The sequence below is a fragment of the Engystomops pustulosus genome, chromosome 7, assembly GCF_040894005.1.
Source record: "Engystomops pustulosus chromosome 7, aEngPut4.maternal, whole genome shotgun sequence".
Taxonomy (NCBI): domain Eukaryota; kingdom Metazoa; phylum Chordata; class Amphibia; order Anura; family Leptodactylidae; genus Engystomops; species Engystomops pustulosus.
In genome coordinates this window covers 70,980,424-70,999,116 of record NC_092417.1, presented here as the reverse complement: position 1 = coordinate 70,999,116, position 18,693 = coordinate 70,980,424, and the positions used below count along the sequence as shown (strand labels likewise).

At 39.0% G+C, this 18,693-nt stretch overlaps 1 protein-coding gene across 2 annotated transcripts in view; it reads left to right on the top strand.

Moving 5' to 3' along the window:
* The window catches only part of TDP1 (tyrosyl-DNA phosphodiesterase 1), a 47,441-nt gene extending 30,710 nt beyond the window's left edge, over window positions 1–16,731 (top strand). Inside the window, exons 14-16 of one of the 2 annotated variants that reach the window (XM_072116684.1) lie at window positions 6,432–6,534; window positions 10,454–10,568; window positions 15,193–16,731. In XM_072116684.1, the coding sequence (XP_071972785.1) occupies window positions 6,432–6,534; window positions 10,454–10,568; window positions 15,193–15,266 (292 nt within the window). In that variant the 3' untranslated portion in view covers window positions 15,267–16,731. The remainder of the gene's footprint in view (window positions 1–6,431; window positions 6,535–10,453; window positions 10,569–15,192) is intronic. The other variant, XM_072116685.1, reaches the window with a different exon arrangement.
* The last annotated feature ends 1,962 nt before the right edge of the window (window positions 16,732–18,693 follow it).

Here is an 18,693-nt window from a genome sequence, read left to right as displayed (position 1 = left end):
GCCCATTGTATATGTGCTGTATCTAGGCCCAGCTCCACTGATGACATCACAAGCTGCTTTGTAAGATATGAATGCACACTATGTATATTACTCACTTTATGTATTTCTTAATGTACTGGGTGTTCAGCTCTTGACCTGTCCTTTGCTTACAGTCCATTTCTTTTTCCTAGATACTGCATGACAAATCTTTTCAGGCTTTACAATGATTTAGAAGTTTGTAACAATGAGAGAGATCAGTAAATCTACAATTCAGAGGTTTGGGAATGCTTTGTGGGAGCATTAATGGTGGCTGTAGGTTAAAAAACAACAGATTGTGTAGTTTTTTTTGTTTTTTTTCTTGGAAGGAGACAATGCAATCATAATGCATTAGGACGGTACACAAAGTCAGATCTTGGTTTTCTGTCACCATCTTCATAACAGGCTTTCATCTGGCACAGCAGTGGCAGCTCTTAAAAGCATGTTGCTACATATATCTATGAATGCCAGGAGAATAAATAGAAGTTAAGTGTTGTCCAGACAGCTGAGACCTGTGCAAAGAATTATATTGATACCTGCTGTAGAAATATAAGGCTTTTCTAGGATTGTGCATGACACATTTGTCTAACACCTCTCATTTTAAGCATCACAGCATATTCTCGATTTTTAGAAAAGCTAAGTGACAACCCTTATTGTAGTCATGCTTGCAGCCATACTGCTCCGAGCATTCAAAGGAACTGATCTAGTTTAATAATATAAAAGGGTCACCTGAAACCTTCAATAACTACAAAACACTTACCAAAATTTGTAAGGAAAGAAAATCGGTCAAAATACAAAATGAAAGACAATTGGCCAAAGATAGCAAAACAAATCCCAAGAAATAATTTAAGTAAATGCAAAAAAAAAAAAAATAGGTCAGAACATTTGGGACCCCTATATTCTGAAAATGGGGCTTCAGTGCCTAGAGACCAATAGAAGGCGGAGATACTAAATGGGTATTACAGGTGATGCAGCCTGTAATATACTAGACTGACTGAATGGAATGTAGACATGATCCAAGCTGAATAAAATAAATGTGTACAAGGCTCCTGGACCAGATGGGTTACAACCCAGAGATCTTAAAGAACTCAGTTCTGTTATTGCTGTGCCACTGTCTAAAATTTTCAGAGATTCCCTAATTACCATCTGACTGGCGCAAGGCAAATGTGGTGCCAATATTTAAAAATGTCTCTAGAACTTTGCCAGGCAATTACAGACCTGTAAGCTTAACTTCCATTGTGGGGAAAAAACTGTAAGTTTACTAAAACACTAGATACAGGAGAATGTGATATTACATGGCATAATAAGTGACATCCAGCATGGGTTTACTTAGCATAGAAGTTGTCAGTCTAACTTGATCTGCTTTTATGAAGAGGTGAGCAGATGCCTGGATGGAGGAGCTGCTGTGGATATTGTGTTCTTGGACTTTGGCAAAAGCCTTCAACAGTGTCCCTCATAGATGTCTGATGGGTAAAATAAGGTCTATTGGTTTGGCAGGAATTATTTGCAATTGGATTGAGAACTGGCTGAAGGATCGTATCCAGACAGTTGTGGTCAATGATTCCTACTCGGGATGGTCACCAGTTATAAGTGGTGCACCCCAGGGTTGTGTGCTTGGCCCAATACTATTTAATATATTTATTAAGTATATAGAGGCAGGAATTAATAGCACTGTGTATTATTGCAGATGACACCGAGCTGTGTGTTTGCTTATACACTTGGGAAATAAGTTTCTATTTGGATAAATGCAAGATTATGCACTTGGGGGCTAATAATCCAAAGACAACATATGTCCTTGGGGGAGTAAATCTGAGTCCCTGGGTGTACTAGGATAGGGATGTAATATTAACACTGTATAAGGCATTGTTTCCGCCTCACCTGGAATATGCTGTCCAGTTTTGAGGTGATGGGGCTTCTTTACTGTCAGATTTGTCAATTTGTTGAATAATCTTCCCTTAGGCGCTGGTCACATTAGAGTCAGCAGAGAGCTTCAAAAAGGGTCAAGATGCCTTCTAACACCTCAATAACATTCATGGTTATGTTGTATTGAAGTGTTATGTTATATCGAATTGTTTACCTTAAATCCCTTCCTCATCCAATCCATTCCTTGGTTGAACTTCATGGACATGTGTCTTTTTTTCAACCATATAAACTATGTAACTGTTACCATAGCAACACAATGGAGAAATACAGACTGTTTGTTATGAATTAAAATATTCCTCATCTTGAAGTCCTTGAGGCACAAGACATCAGTATTCTGCGATTATGTATCATGGTAACAATGTGTGATTAGGATGGATCATTTCACATCTTCAGGTATTTCGTTGATTTCACCTGCAGACCTAGCAATATGATATGAACTTAGCTCCCCCCAATCTCAAATATTTTCTCACAGTCCACAGAAATAGAGAAAATAATTTCACTATGACCGGCGCTCCCAATATTATCCTTCTTATTCGCTATTCCATCTTAAACCACCGATGAACAGCACCAATCCTCAGTTTCTCCTGCTGAAAGTATGTCACCATTCAGACTAGCACCATCGCACTCTCATCATCCTCCTTTAATTATATTTGTAGCTGGAAGAAAATATGCAGGCAGAGGGTGTGGTACGTTCCAACAAAGTAAAAATTTATTTCAGTTAATCATACTCACAAGAGTCAATTAAAATGCGCATATCACAAGTTCACATAACGGGACGCTAGCTTTCTATCCGCCCGACTCAGGGTTTCGCCGGCAAGGCTTCTTCCGCATAGGAAAGCTAGCATCCCGTTATGTGAACTTGTCCTTAAGGGGTTAATTGTGGCCTCTTGTCTTTTCTTTAATGTCTTGAAATGTCAGGCAGAATTCAAGGCATGTGAGTCTCTTAAAGGCGCCTGGTTATACTGATAAAAATCTGATCATTCTTTTAGGATGCAATGTTTTAGATCTTTAATAAATTCATATGAAGATGTTGTCCCATAATGGGAAGTTATTTTTTTTTTTCTCACGAGTGATTGTAAATCAATCACTTTTTTTATTGAAAATGTCTGCATTAGGGAGATGCACATAACATATGATTGCATTAAATGTAATACTTTTTAATGGATCAGTGTCCACAGCTGTTACTTTAATGGACTGCACGACCAATCTGTAAAACAGTAGAGCATGTCTTTGTCTGAACCATTTTTCTCGTATCACTCATAGAATTTAGTTCATGAAAACTGATGCAAAACAGATGTTCGCATCCATTTCTCACAGACGATTTTTTTCAGTGTTCGCGGGTAGACATAAGTGGCTTCTTATTAAATGGGCACACACTGTATTATCCACCAATCACAGCAGAGATGGTTATGTCACCTGTATCTTAAAAACATCCATAATCTGCTCTTTTCTTTCTGTGTATTGTGCTTTTTTTAAATAGTTTTCCAGCCATAGCTGTTTTCTGGAATGCTCTATTCTGAACAAACAGATTCCACATGACTGATCAAAATTCTTCTACATTTACTCTCCCTAAGTTAATGTTCACCCATCCATTATTTATTAGAAGCTAACCCCCTTTTTTTTACAACATTTGCATCTGTAGCTTCTTTAACAAATGCCTGCTATCTTATTCATTATAAGACGGCTGGAACTAACTAGCACTTTTACCACTTGTGGTCTCAAATATTATAACTTTTTGTAAGCAGGGTCCTCATTGTGTAATTCAAAATATGTTTCCACCTTTGCATGCGCTCATGTAAAACCCTATCCTGGAAACATCCATTCTGGATCTCTCAGTCCAGTAATGTACACTCTAAAAATTTGACTATTGAGCAAAATATTTACAGTATTACCTTGGCAAATACTTGTGTCTTATCATACCTCACCTTTATTCACTTCCATTTCCAGAACTGCATGTGAAGTTTTACAAATTCTATCTGTATACGTTATTTTATGTATGAATGTAAATAAAGATTCTTATTCTTTGTAAAATATTAGTGAATTTCTTTTATGAAATTAATGTTGAGCTGATGTAGCCCTTGTGAGCAAAAGTAATACACTTGGTCAATAAGGTATGTGAAATAAGGGGCATATGGCTTGATACCAAGTTGCCAAGTATGTGAGGGGGGTTGGAGAAATTGATAAAGGGACCATTAAGATGGAATTTACACCTTAAGGACTTGGCGTAAAATGGCCTTCAGGACATTAATTTTTTTTTTATCTGACATGGGCATATGAGGGCTTGTGTTTTGCGGTAAGATTTGTATTTTCCAATGGTAATAATAGCTTGATGATTCAAAGTTATTAACTCTTTCCTATAACCACACAGAATATGGCTGTTTTACCAATTGTTTTTTTATTAAAACATTCACGAATTTCACTGTATAGTATAATAAACATGAAACAATAATTCTATAGGCTAGTACGATTAAGGAGATGTACAGGTTTTCTTATATTTTACAACTTTAGCAAATAAAAACGCCTTTTTAAGGAAATCGCATTTGCCTTAGCTCTCAAAATATGGCGAAACTATAACTTTTTTTTATTCCTCAATCAAAAGAGGATTATTGCTGGAAAGGTAACGTTTAGATTGGTGCTATATAAATTGCACGGCAGGGGTCGGGGGAGAGACAGAGGGAACCCTATTTCTTCTATCTCTCCTTAGCTGCCGCATTCAGACTCAATTGTGGCGGTTAAGGAGTTAAACTGCCCGGCAAAGAGGGGTCTCCTGCTATGGATTAGGATTGCGCTGGCTAAAGATTGTTCCCCTTCCCCATAAAATCAACTTTATCTTACCTGGCATACAGGCAGGTGGAGCATAGAGTGGAGGGGGCGTGTTCTGCTTGGCCAAGTCCAGGGGAACCTCCCCATGCCTCATTCTCAACATTCAGCACTTCATGTCATGTGACCAGGGTGATTTAATCCAATAACATGCAAATTCTACCTCATGTACGTATCTGATCACAAAAAAAATCACATCAGTCTACATGGAGGCATTGGAAGGAGTAGAAATCTATGAAGGCATGATGTAATTTCTGTGGTTGGCAGGACACGCCCCTCCGACTCCCCGCTCCATCTGACTGTATGCCAGGGATGTGGGGAAAACCATTTTTAGCTAAAAGAAGGATGTCTTCTAGTTAATTGGGCTCTGTGGGAACCTGTCAGTGGCTGTATTTGTGGTGACAGGTTCCCTTTAAAAATGATAAGGCAAAAATATAAATAACCTCTTTGTCTTTTCACAAATGCTTTTATTTTGGAAAAAAAATAAATACAATAAAAAAAACAAAAAAAATTAAGGTACATATAATATCCTAAGCTATTAAAAAGAAATGTTATTAAAAGAAAACTCTAGAAAATAAAAAGTAAGGGTGGTGTAGATGGTTGAAACACAAAGACATTTCTTTATTTCAGAAAACTGTCCAAAACATAGAGAAATCCTCTACACATATGCTAACACCATATTCAAAGTACCGTAATATGTTATTTATGACTCTTAGACAAAAATGTTAACCATAAAATCCATGGTGGAATTACAGGTTTTATTCCATCCTCCCATAGAGAGTGTCAATAAAAGTTATTCAGATGTGGCTCCATCCTGCAAAAACTCCTCATTACAGCTATGCCAAAGTAACAGTGAAAAATGTATTTTTCTAGAGGTGTGGTGTAAAAAAAATACTTGGTTCTAAGGGACAGCTGGTCTTGAAGAGGTTAAGCTGCAATGTAATTGATACTACTTTTATTCAAATATATCATACCTCTGGGATCTTGGTTTGCAATGAGTAACATAGCGGATATACGTAGGGACTAGTATGACAGTATCCTGAGCCAGTCATGAAGGCAAATGATAATGCAATACTTTACCTGTGCATTGACCTCTGTTTTGTTGCATAATATATACTCAGGAATTCATTTAACTTGAAGGGGACCCACACTTGAGATTCTGGAGCCTTGAGGCTATTTTTCAGCCTGAGCTGGCGCAGTGGGGCGCGCTGCTGGGAAATGTGTTTTATCACAGCAAAGTCTTGGTTTGACTTTTACAATGATTTGAGTGGAACATGAGCCCAATGCGTTTCATTGTGCCTGACAGAATGTCGTGTTGTGCATTGACCGAACCTAATGCAAATGACCTTTTAGTGATAAAACATTGCAGCATATATGGATAGATGCAGGGCTGGCAGGTTCCTTCAAGTAATGATTGATTATAGAAAGATTGTATATGGTGCCTTACTGGACACACCACCACATGAAATCTCCTACGGAAAAACTTTGCTTTATCATCTACTTCTACTTCAAAACAAAGTTCAAACACTGCATAATAAAAATGTGCACAAAATGATTAACAATTGTATTCAAAAGTTCAGATTTAGCTAAAATGTTGCATTGTTTTTGGTTTAGAGCTTCTATTCACCCTGGTTTTGTTTGTCTCACTGTTGTATTTATTTTGTTTGTTTCAGTGCAAACCTTTCCAAAGCTGCTTGGGGATCTCTGGAGAAACAGGGGACCCAACTGTTTATCCGGTCCTATGAACTGGGGGTCTTATTCCTGCCATCTGCTTTTGTAAGTCTTTATCTGGAACAGCTGTGGTCTCCTCTCTGTTGTTATTCTATTCAAGTGGGACAAGTCACTGCTCAGAAAGCACAGAAAGTCACTAAAGGAATAATAATAATAATGCAGCTTAAGGTATATGAGAATGCATTCTCAGTGATATCACTACTGCTCTCTAGTGAATGGATACAGTGCATCCTCAGTTAAACATATCACTAGAGAGCAGCAGCGACATCACTGAGAATACAGCCTATCCATCACTAGAGAGCAGCAGCGACATCACTGAGAATACAACCTATCCATCACTAGAGAGCAGCAGCGACATCACTGAGAATACAGCCTATTCATTCACTAGAGAGCAGCAGTGACATCACTGAGAATACAGCCTATCCATCACTAGAGAGCAGCAGTGACATCACTGAGAATACAGCCTATCCATCACTAGAGAGCAGCAGTGACATCACTGAGAATACAGCCTATCCATCACTAGAGAGCAGCAGTGACATCACTGAGAATACAGCCTATCCATCACTAGAGAGCAGCAGTGACATCACTGAGAATACAGCCTATTCATTCACTAGAGAGCAGTGGTGACATCACTGAGAATACAGCCTATCCATCACTAGAGAGCAGCAGTGACATCACTGAGAATACAGCCTATCCATCACTAGAGAGCAGCAGTGACATCACTGAGAATACAGCCTATTCATTCACTAGAGAGCAGCAGTGACATCACTGAGAATACAGCCTATCCATCACTAGAGAGCAGCAGTGACATCACTGAGAATACAGCCTATCCATCACTAGAGAGCAGCAGTGACATCACTGAGAATACAGCCTATTCATTCACTAGAGAGCAGCAGTGACATCACTGAGAATACAGCCTATCCATCACTAGAGAGCAGCGGTGACATCACTGAGAATACAGCCTATCCATTCACTAGAGAGCAGCAGTGCCATCACTGAGAATACAGCTTATCCATCACTGGAGAGCAGCAGTGACATCACTGAGAATACAGCCTATCCATCACTAGAAAGCAGCAGTGCCATCACTGAGAATACAGCATATCCATTCACTAGAGAGCAGCAGTGTCATCACTGAGAATACAGCCTATCCTTCACTAGAGAGCAGCGGTGACATCACTGAGAATACAGCCTATCCATCACTAGAGAGCAGCAGTGACATCACTGAGAATACAGTATATCCATTCACTAGAGAGCAGCGGTGACATCAACAAAATAAAAAGTTATTATTTGAATTGGATTTATTTATCTTTTCTGTACAAAAGCAATTATATTTTATTCTGCCTTTGCTTCTAGATGGAACAGGCACATTCTATTTCAAAGATTTCTTAGTTATAATTCTTTTTTATCTCTGCCCCATGTGTGATACAGGTCAGAGCAGTTTCAGGTTAAACACTGTATGACTAAATGTCACTAATGCTGCGGCGGCTTCCTGGAAGCATGTAATTTTTATACTTGATCTATGGGGCAGACTTTATGATTGCAGAACACATAAGTGGTTCCTGTGTATTATTTTGTGGAGCTGCCTAACGGTGAGCTTGGTAAACGCTGTGTGTGCTGTATATCGGCTTGCAAGGTCATGATGCGTTAAACCTTCTAGGTATCATTAAATGCCATTGACTGTGTAACAGCTCTTCTGCTCATTAGATGCCTTCTGAGAGCCTTTATTTACAGTGTCTGCATTATGCACTCAGCATCCATATGCAGGAGAATTAAGGTCTCACACTAAGAAAATTACAGTATGTTATATCTTAATACCCTGTAATTCTGCATTTACTGATATTTCTTATTTTTCTGTATGAATACACAGAACTGTCACGCAGGGCTCCAGCCTGGTTAACGGGGCCTTGAATTTTCTCCAGTGAATGGATTTCACAATATGAGTTTTAAACGTGTTTCGTTTTGTGGATGCTTTGTGTCTCCCCAAAGGAGATGTAAGACCTGAGAACATTTGTTTTGAAGGATTACTTTTTGGTCACAACCACTTCTCCAAATTTTACCATTACGTTTTGAATCGCAAATTCTGTGCAGTGATTAAAACTGCGAATGCACCACCTCCACGCCATGTGGGCATGGAGGGGCGCGGCGGCCGGTGGAGTGGGTGTGCCTGTCCCGTGCCTGCTTTCTTTTGAAAAACAACATCAGACCTGGCGTAGTTTTGCCTGCCGCCTACCAGGCACATCAAGAGGCCTAGGCCTCTTAATGTATCCGGTGCGAGAAGAGGGGACGTGGCGGCTATCATACGTTGGTGTAGAAGCGTCAGCATATGATAAATTTCCCTCATAAATTTTAAAGTAACAATTCTATAACTACTATAATACTGCGCTTATGTACTGTAACTCTTTCAAAGAAAATATGAAGCGGCACTCACCATATACGTGCGGAAGTTTATTGGAACCAACACGTATATGGTGAGTGCCGCTTCATATTTTCTTTGAAAGAGTATCATATCTTCTACGTTATATCTGCAAGCTGAGCACCACCTGAGTGCAGCCCAGGCTCCATATTGGAGAAGCACGCATGAACGGGAGCATCCTCAAGGGGTAGTGCAGGGTCCTCGCTCTAATTACCACATTTATGTACTGTAACACACTTATATATACAAAAAACTGCTATAATCCTACCACTACAATAACATGCTTAGTATAATAGGGCTGCTGTGTACAAAAGTGATACGATAACTACTATAATACTGCTCCCTATTGTATTGTAATTCTATTCTCATACATAGGAGCAGTAATATAGTAAAACTGCCTCCTTTCTACAAGAATAGTATCATAGTTGTTGTATTCTTGTATATAAAAGGCAGCATCCTAGTACTTATGAGGGTGACTTATCTCTCTAAGAACAAAAGCACATCTGCCTTGGAGGAAACCCAGAGGCTCCATATACATTGGGTAGTAAAGCTGGTCCCATTGATGATGGCAGACCCTGCCTTCAGTTGCTGGAAACAGCAATTGATTTTTGCTTAATTGCAACAAATAAAGATGTGTTGTCACTTTAAATAGTTTCCTATCCTCGCCAGACAGATATGAAGCAGGGCACATTTTATTTTCATCACAGATTGTTCAGATATGGTGACGCAGCCTCTCCACTTTATATGCAGTGTTTGTGTTCCTATTGAGCATTGGGAAAATCTTGGTTCTGGCAGAGATAAGTAGAAAAATAACATGAGGCTGTGCTCACAAATCTATTCCCTGGGCGTCAGTAACTGCAAGATTCCTCAGAGCAATCCTGCCACCATCCCTGGGCTCTGCCACCATCTCTGTATACTATGCCCAGCTTAATGCAATACGGATCATTTACTCACCAATGGTAAATAATACCGCACAACAGACTGCATTCAGAGCAAACAAAGACTTCGAAATTATCGGAAAATAGAACTCAGTGTATCAAGAAATTGCAAAGAAATAAGTAAAAGTCTTCTCCAAGCTTATGTACAGTGCATAAAACTTTGTCTGCAACTCATTAATATACTTTTGGGCACATTTACTTACCCAGTCCTGTCGTGATCCCCGAGGTTCGTTGTCCAACAAGGATGAAGTCTGGTGCGATTCACTAAGATCGTGTGCCCGATATCCTGCATGTGTCACTTCCCCACTGAGGTCTGCCGGAGTTCACCTTCTTCTTCTTCACCTGACTTGCAAAACAATTTGAATTTTTAATCCTGCGCTTAGTCCGAATCAGTCGGGTTGTCCGACGGCCATGCACCCGCCCCCGCCCCCCCGGTTTGTGGATTTGTTACGCATTATTTTGAAATGGCGCATAGTATAAGGTTGCAGAACATTATCTTATTTATTTTGCCTTGTGTACATGACACCCTAAAATGTCTGAAATATTTGACATCTTTGCTGGTGGATCTCCTGAATTGGTCAGCTTTACAGAAATCCTCTTTTATTGTGTGCAGGACCTCCCTAATGGAACATTCAAAGTGAAACTAAATATCTACTCCAATGAGGGAGCTACTACAGGAACATTCCCAGTTCCCTTTGATTTACCCCCTGAGCGATACACTGGAAAAGGTAAGGGTTATATGACCTGTACCTGAGTTTCTGGCAAACTCATGTACACAATGACTGTGTGATTTCCATTATACTGTTCAGGGAAAATTATCTATCAGGAAAACGGGGGTTCCCTGACCTCCCATGTTAATGCAAAGCGGCTGCTACCTTGATCCACCTCAGTAGTCCAATACCCATGAAGGGTCCAAGACACAACCAGATAAATGTTTTGATGTGGAGCACAAAACATAACAGCCACAGTTCAGCACATTGTTATTGAAAATTGTATCTGTCATCGGTCTGTAATCTTAAGGCTAATAATCAATGATTAGACACCTTGCCGCAGGCACAATTGTCACACAACAACCCACACACACACACACATCCATCTCCATCCTCCATTTTCCTAATAGGGAAGAGACATGTTAGACATGTATGGCTGTGATCTGTCCTTTAATGATAACTACGTCAGAATACATTTTTCTTGCTTTCTTAGAAATTATTCTCAAAGTTGTGAGAAGTATTTGGTTGCTATCTTTATTGCTACAAATAAGAATGTTCCCATTCACTAACAGCAAGAAGAAATATTGAGAGCAACAAGCAATCGTCCCAAAAAATATCTATTAAAAAGTTGCAGAGCTTTTTCATGATCCCATCATTAAGTTTAGCCTGTATTAGAATAGACTTTAGGCCCTCACATTGCGGTAAGTTAATGTACTGTGTCCTTAGTGTCGGGACTTGTAATTGGCAATTGGGTTTTTGTGGCCTATATTAATTGTAACAGAGGAGAAATCTGCCATTTGGCACAGAGTAGTGTGTCTCACAGCCTGGGGTCTGTACAACCTCGCCTGGCGGGGGCAGCGCAGTACATTCTCTAAAAGCAGAGACATTATGAAAGCGCATTACACAGAGCACCAATTTTGAGAGAGTCTGAAGGAAATTGGTTGCATTCTCATTGAGAATTCATTATGTCTCAGCTTTGTGATTCTGTCACACAAAGCATTTCAGTCTCTTCTCCGCCCTGTATTTTGGAGGAAAATAAGATTTCCATCATTTTGTACTTACCAAAGGGGAAAAAGATAAAGAAAATGACATTTATCATTTATTTTTAAAGTTTGGAAAAAAAAATTTATTTGAGAAACTTCTGTTTTTAATTTTCCAAGAAAGGAAGTGCTTGGGAACGGCTCATATATACCACACAATGCAGCACTGCAGCCAGGGTTTGTGTGAGCATTTAAAGTACCCCTAAAGACCCCTAAATGATGTAGTTTTTGAGCTTATGAATAGGAACATCCTTGTTTAGCTCCGGAGGCTATATACTTGTTCTTTCACACAAGTGTTTTATATGGACACGTTCTAGCCATTGTTTCAGCAGCTAGCGCACGTCCCCATTCATTACTATGGGCTCATGCACATGGCTGTGGTTTCTTTTTGCATCCATTTCTGTCTGTCTGTAGTGTAACTGCTACCCTGGTTGCTATTAGAGCGAAGCCTATGCCATGGACCAAACTATGTGTTTCCAGCTCTGACCACCCCCAGCTCCATTTGCCCCGACCCCTATGATCACATAATAATGATCTATAAAATCCCTTTAACATTACATATAACTCCACATATGAGTGGACGTAATTAAGTCATGACATTTACAAGTAAATTGGACATTATCACCATAAGCACAACAGCAGTATCTTTCAATCTCTTCATAGAACCCTCACACAGTCCTGACATTTCCATAATGCAAATTAAAAATAAATGTGGATATGGCTCTTTAAGGGAAAGATATCACCAAGAGGGCCTTGCAGTTTTTCCTGGAAAGATCATCACTTGGTACTCGGCAGGCTTAGGGTTAATTTTCCTCCTCACCAGTGAAGAGAGAATAATTTGAAAATGTGGGTGGAAAAAAAGCGCAATGTTATTGGTGTGAAAACGAGGCTTTGTTCATTCCTTGAGTCTTGTATGGTGGAGAATTACTCACTGGATGAATGCCATGCACACCGTGCACAAGCTAATGTGACCCCTGTGTATAACTACTACCTCCATCATACTACCAGTGTGTTACTACTGTCATCACAGGGTGCAGTTCACACACAACTCTGCCTTGTACTCTCTCTCATCTAAGATGCAGCTCTATCTGTATACATCCTGGACCTCCTGGTTCATTAAGAAAATTCCAAAATGACAGTAATGACTGACACACAAGAGAAACATAAAAGAAATGTGCATTAAAGGGGTATTCCGGGAATATGAACGCCTGACACAAAAAACCTTGATGATATAAATAAATGAATACAACAATACTCAATGTCATTAGTCACAAAACGGAGCTAAAATAATATGATTTTATGATTTACAAAATGTATGGCCTCTCTAAAGTAGGTGGAGTTATCACTAAGATGGCCGCCACTGGAAACTACAAGTCCCAAGATCCTTTAGTTCTCAGTAACTCCTCCTACCACTTATGCTCTGCTCCCAGTGATGATCTAACAGGTTTTCTTGCTCTGTTACCATAGTAATGATGTGTAACTGCTATCACAACAACACTGGTCATACTGGATGCACTGCAACCAACCGACAACAGCCAAACGTAGTGGTGATCACATGACCTGCCCAGGCAGGTACAGGACATGTGATGTGGACATGTGACCAGCAGCCATCTTCTGTCCTGCAACGGAACTCGCGGAGGAAATTAGGGGACTGATTAAAGGGCCAGTAGCATTTTAATTCTTCATTACAGTCTATGTCACCAGCATTTACTGCTAAGGGGAGCAAATTTTAAATAACAACTAATTACACATTAGCTTATATTTTGACTGCCCACTTGTATATGAATTATGCTGATTCCTGGAATACCCCTTTAATATAGAATTCAGCGAGTGAACAGTTGAGTGGTCACCAGTGACCTTATTTGATTCATGAATCAGGATGAACAGTTGCCAAGGGGCTCATTCTCCAGCTTTCTAAACATGCACAACTATGTATTTGTATTAAGTGCCACCTCCAAATGAGCAGAAAATAGGATTACACTCTGATTGCCCAATGTAAGAGCTAGTTCACATCTTGGTTATTTCCTCCTTTTTTACACTAGCTATTCCAGGCCAGGGCACCACAAAGAGATAACATTTACACATGGCCTATGTATTTGACCACATATACTGTGGTTTTTGCTGACTGACTGATGAGATATGAACTGGCCCCTTTGCTTACTGTCCTAATATTTGGTCACTAAATTTGCGCATATATATATATATATATATATATATATATATATATATATATATATATATATGCACAGCCATGAGTCTTCTTGGGAATGATGCAACTAGTTGTTCACACCTGGATTTGGGGGTCTTCTGCCATTCTCTCTTGCAGATCCTCTCCAGTTCCTTCAGGTTGGATGGTAAATGTTGGCAAAAGTCCTTTTCAAGTCTCTCCAGAGTATAATTATCAATGTATTCCTGCCAGGGGTGACTGTATATATCTCTGGAGCTCAGCCACAGTGTTCTTGGGGTTTTTCTTTACCTCCCTCACCAAGGCTCTTCTCCCACGACTGCTTAGTTTGGCTGGGTATTCAGAAGGCCACTCTGCTCTTAGGAGCCTTTAACTTTAACTTTAACTTTGGCCAGATCTGTGCCTTGCAACAATTCTGCATTTGAGCTTCTTGGGCAGTTCCTTAGACCTCATGATTCTCATCTGCTCTGACATGCACTGTGAGCTGTGAAGTCTTATATAGACAGGTGTGTGTCTTTTCTAACCAAGTTCAATCAGTTAAACAGTTACATTAAACACAGTTGGACTCCAATGACGGAGTAGAACCATCTCAAGGAGGATCAGAAGGAAATGGACAGCGTGTGAGTTAAATATGAGTGTCACAAAAAAGGTTCTGAATACTTTTGACCGTGTGGTATTTCAGTTTTTCTTGACTGGCTCAGCCAGAATCCTGACCTAACCCAATTGAGCATCTCTGGTGAGACTTGAAAACGTTCACCATGGAACTGGAGGGAACTTGAGAGGATCTGCAAGGAGGAATGGCAGATGATCCCTAAATCCAGGTGTGAACAACTTGCATCATTCCCAGGAAGACTCGTGGTTGTACTAGCTAAGATGCGTCTACTCACTACTGAGCAAAGGGTATTAATATTAATGACTATGTGATATTTCAGTTTTTCTTTTCTGTCATGATGTGGTGTAGAGTGTACATTGAGCAAATAAAGAACTTTTTTAGCTGCAATGAAACAGACTGAAAAATGTAAATGAGTCTGCATACTTTCTCTACCCACTATATATTGCATTGACTTTGAATTTGCCTAACGTAGGAGAATTGATGACAATACTTTTTAGGAAAACAAAAAGTACAAATGTATATTTAAGATAAACCTTATACTTGGAGTTGCTGCCATAGTCCCATGGCTGTACCCTTCATATTTGTGGTGACTCTGCACTTCCATTGTATTAACATGGTTTTATTCTGTTTTTCATCTCTGAATGCTGAGATTTATTCATAAAATCCTCTTCATTTTTGCGTCCACCCCCTTCTTATTCTCGGAGCCTCTTTTATCTCCATCAATGTGCGATCTCCAGGCAACCAGCCCCCCAGTGATCCAGACAGCTTTAGTTCCTTGTTCACCTTTCCTGTGTTATCTTACAGATAGACCCTGGGTCTGGAACATTCCTTACGTCAACGCTCCGGACTCCCATGGGAATATTTGGTGTCCATCTTAGAAGCCCTTAAACCAGTAGGACATGTAGATGTGAAGCTGAGAGACTGGGACCAGTGCTGGACTATGGAGCTTTACTGCCAAGTAGTAATTTTTTTTTTATGTTTTCACAAATAAATAAGGACATAATAATAATAATAAAGCTGTATCATTTCTATGATATAATTCCCATGATTTGTAATTTTTTTTAATGTATTTTTTTTTGTATTGGACATTGCAATTTATAATGGACTGTTTCAAATTCCAGTAATTCCAATCAATTACAGCATATTGCTGTCATTTGTTGTTTTCCATGACCAAGACTTAACTTTCCTTTTTTTTATCACAGCCTTAAAGGGGTTTTCCAGCAATTTCTGTTGATGTATATCTGATGAGTGAAGGGGGTGGGGGGGATGTGTCAATACAGATAGGTCATCACTAGGAAAACATAGTGCCAGAGGCAGTCATGGGTGTTTGCTCACCACCGTTTAACTATTGATGTCCTATCCTGTTGATAGTGAACCAATAATTATTCCTAGAAAACACATTTAAATTGTCCATACAATTTCAATAAGTGTCAGCTCACCACTAATGGCTGTTCTTTACAAACTTCCTATTCTGTCTGCATGTAACCCAAAATGGGAGAATAGAATGAATCCTAGCAAACATATAGGGACATCTTATACATCAATCATTCATTCTGGTTGCAGTGAGTTTTTCTGACTTTTATATGTATGTATGCATGGGGTCTTTAAACATGGAATAAGATAAGGTATAATGGCACTCCTATGGTACCTGATGGCAGAATGGAGATGAAGATTTCAGAATAACATGTACAGGCAGTCCCTGGGTTACGTACAAGATAGGTTCCATAGGTTTGTTCTTTAGTTGAATTTGTATGTAAGTCAAAACTGTATATTTTATAACTGTAACCCCTGCCAAAAAATTTTTTTGCCCCAGTGACAATTGAAGTTTCACATTTTTTTGCTGTAATGAGACCAGGGATTGTGAATAAAGCTTCATTACCGACACCTTACAGCTGATCATTGCAGTCTGGGACTATAGTAACATCCAGAGAGCTTCACCAGAGATCACAGTGGGTAGAGGGGTCTGTCTTTAACAGTGGGTTGTCTGTAAGTCGGGTGTCCTTAATTAGGGGGCCGCCTTTAATGTAAATGTTTACATTGCATGAGTGATCACATCTGTTAGGGTTCAAACACCTAAACAAGTAGTAAATATAAAATGGAAAATAAAACTTTTAACAAATAAAGAAAAACAAAATAAAAACTGTAAAATTTCAAATAACCTGCCTTTCCCTAAAATGCATATTAGGGTGATATAAAGGTTGTACAGTTCTCAAAAAGGTGTAAATGAAAACGTCATCTTGTCCTGCAAAAAAAATTACAGCTCTATAGACTGAAGTATAAAAAACCTATGGCATCAGATTATGGTAATGCAATTAATGGTATTGGTAAGGTAATGGAATTAGGTATTCAGACACAATAAAAACACAATAAAGCTGTATATATTTGGTATTCCTGAGATCATACTGACCTATAGAATAAAGGCAACATGTTATCTGGACTGTTTAGTTAAAGCCATAATTACAAAGCACACTTTTTTTGTCAAATCCACCACTTTTGGAAGTTTTTTTTCCAGCTTCTGATAGATTGCACAGAATAACAAGCACTCATACTTCTGTTTCCATGGAAAAAGAAAATAAATGTATTGCTTTTTGAATGTGGCAAGTAAAAAATGGAAAAGCAGAAACTAAAAATGGTCTGGTCCTGAAGGGCTTAAACGTCACTACATGTATTTTTCATCTCCTCAGGAAATCGTAAATTTATGGAGAGAGCTTATACATTATCATTTTCTGCCTGTATGAGCTTACTTCTGTCTTTGTGTGGGTCTTCTATCCTAATGCTGAGTAAGATCTTGATATCATCTTGGATAATAGTAGATCAGATATGGTAGATTAGACTGGATAATAATGATTCTTAGCAGTTCTCGGATAACAATACAGCTGATAACATTGTATCTTATAATTTATGCAAATTTAAAATGATAATGATTTTCGCATCAATCGTTTTACCTTTAGTGAGGCTTAGAAAATGTAAGAATATTACAAATTAGATTATTTCCCTGAGTCATTATGCCGCTTGGCTTAGATACAGTGGCTCAGCAGTATCACACCTGATAGGCTCTGATATAGCAGTGAAGCAAGCTGTATTGCACAAGCTAGCTCATGAGACAACATTGCACACAACACGCAGACGCTTGTATCATTTTCTAATATTGACATTGCGTATAAATTGCCAATATTACTGTTGGGTATTGGGCTATCTACTATGGGGAACTCTGGCCTTTATTCTCATCTTTTACCTGCGTATTCTGGTCTAGGTCTTTCTTATCTGCGGTCTACAGTATTTCTGTGCAGATAGGGTTTATGTCTTGGCATCAAATGAATGCAATAAATCTGTCGTGTAGTCGAGATAAAACAAATGATTTAAACATTGACAAGTATTTTATGGCAGTAAATAGGAGCCATCTGTCATCTTGTTTGTAAATTTGCCTTGTGCCGTCTGGTCCATCATCCACAGCTCAGGTATTAAATACAGATGCCAGGTTTAATGGCTCAATAGTTAATTGTAATCTCTCATGTAGAAAGTGTATGGAGCTTCCCATACTAAGGATCTACAGCATCTTAAGTAAAAATGCTTGATCTGTTCTGATTCATTTTAATTTCTATACTGTAATTTTTGATCTAGAGACACTCCTTACAGACACTGCCATGATGAGTGGTGTCTTGGTGTGGATATGAAATAGATAGGAATTGCCCTTTAAGTGCAGCCACAACTACCAGCTCCCACTAAAATACATGTCTTCTTTAAGCTCCCTCTAATGGTGCCTGCAAGTATTTGTGATCTAAAATAATGGTGTTGTGATCACAAAACGGGATTTGAAGCTCACTATCCAAAATATAGCCATAGCCATGATGAAGAGTGTTTGTACTCGAAACGCATGCTGACTGATTTTATATGATTATTTGATAAAGAAGCAAGAAACTTTTTTAATTATAAGTGCTGGACCTTATGTTTTCTTTTTATATTATCCAAAATATATATATCCCACTATACACAGTAGATAGTTTATGAAATTACTGAATGTGTATTTTAACCTGTCCTAGCAGTATTGTAACTGGCATTATGCAGGTTATATTAGGTCCCAGTTTTTGAAGATGAGCTTTCTTCTCGGGACTAGGCCGGAGTTAGATAATGAAACACATCTGCTATTTTTGGGCATGTTTATTCTAGAGTCCAACTCCTGGCACTTTGTTTTAGAGATGTATGTAAAAATAGAGCTGTAAGATCAGGCAATTAACACAATTATCTGGGGATGTTACAGTGTAACAAGTGATGATATATCGCCGGTGACAAGGTGGGCAGCCTCTG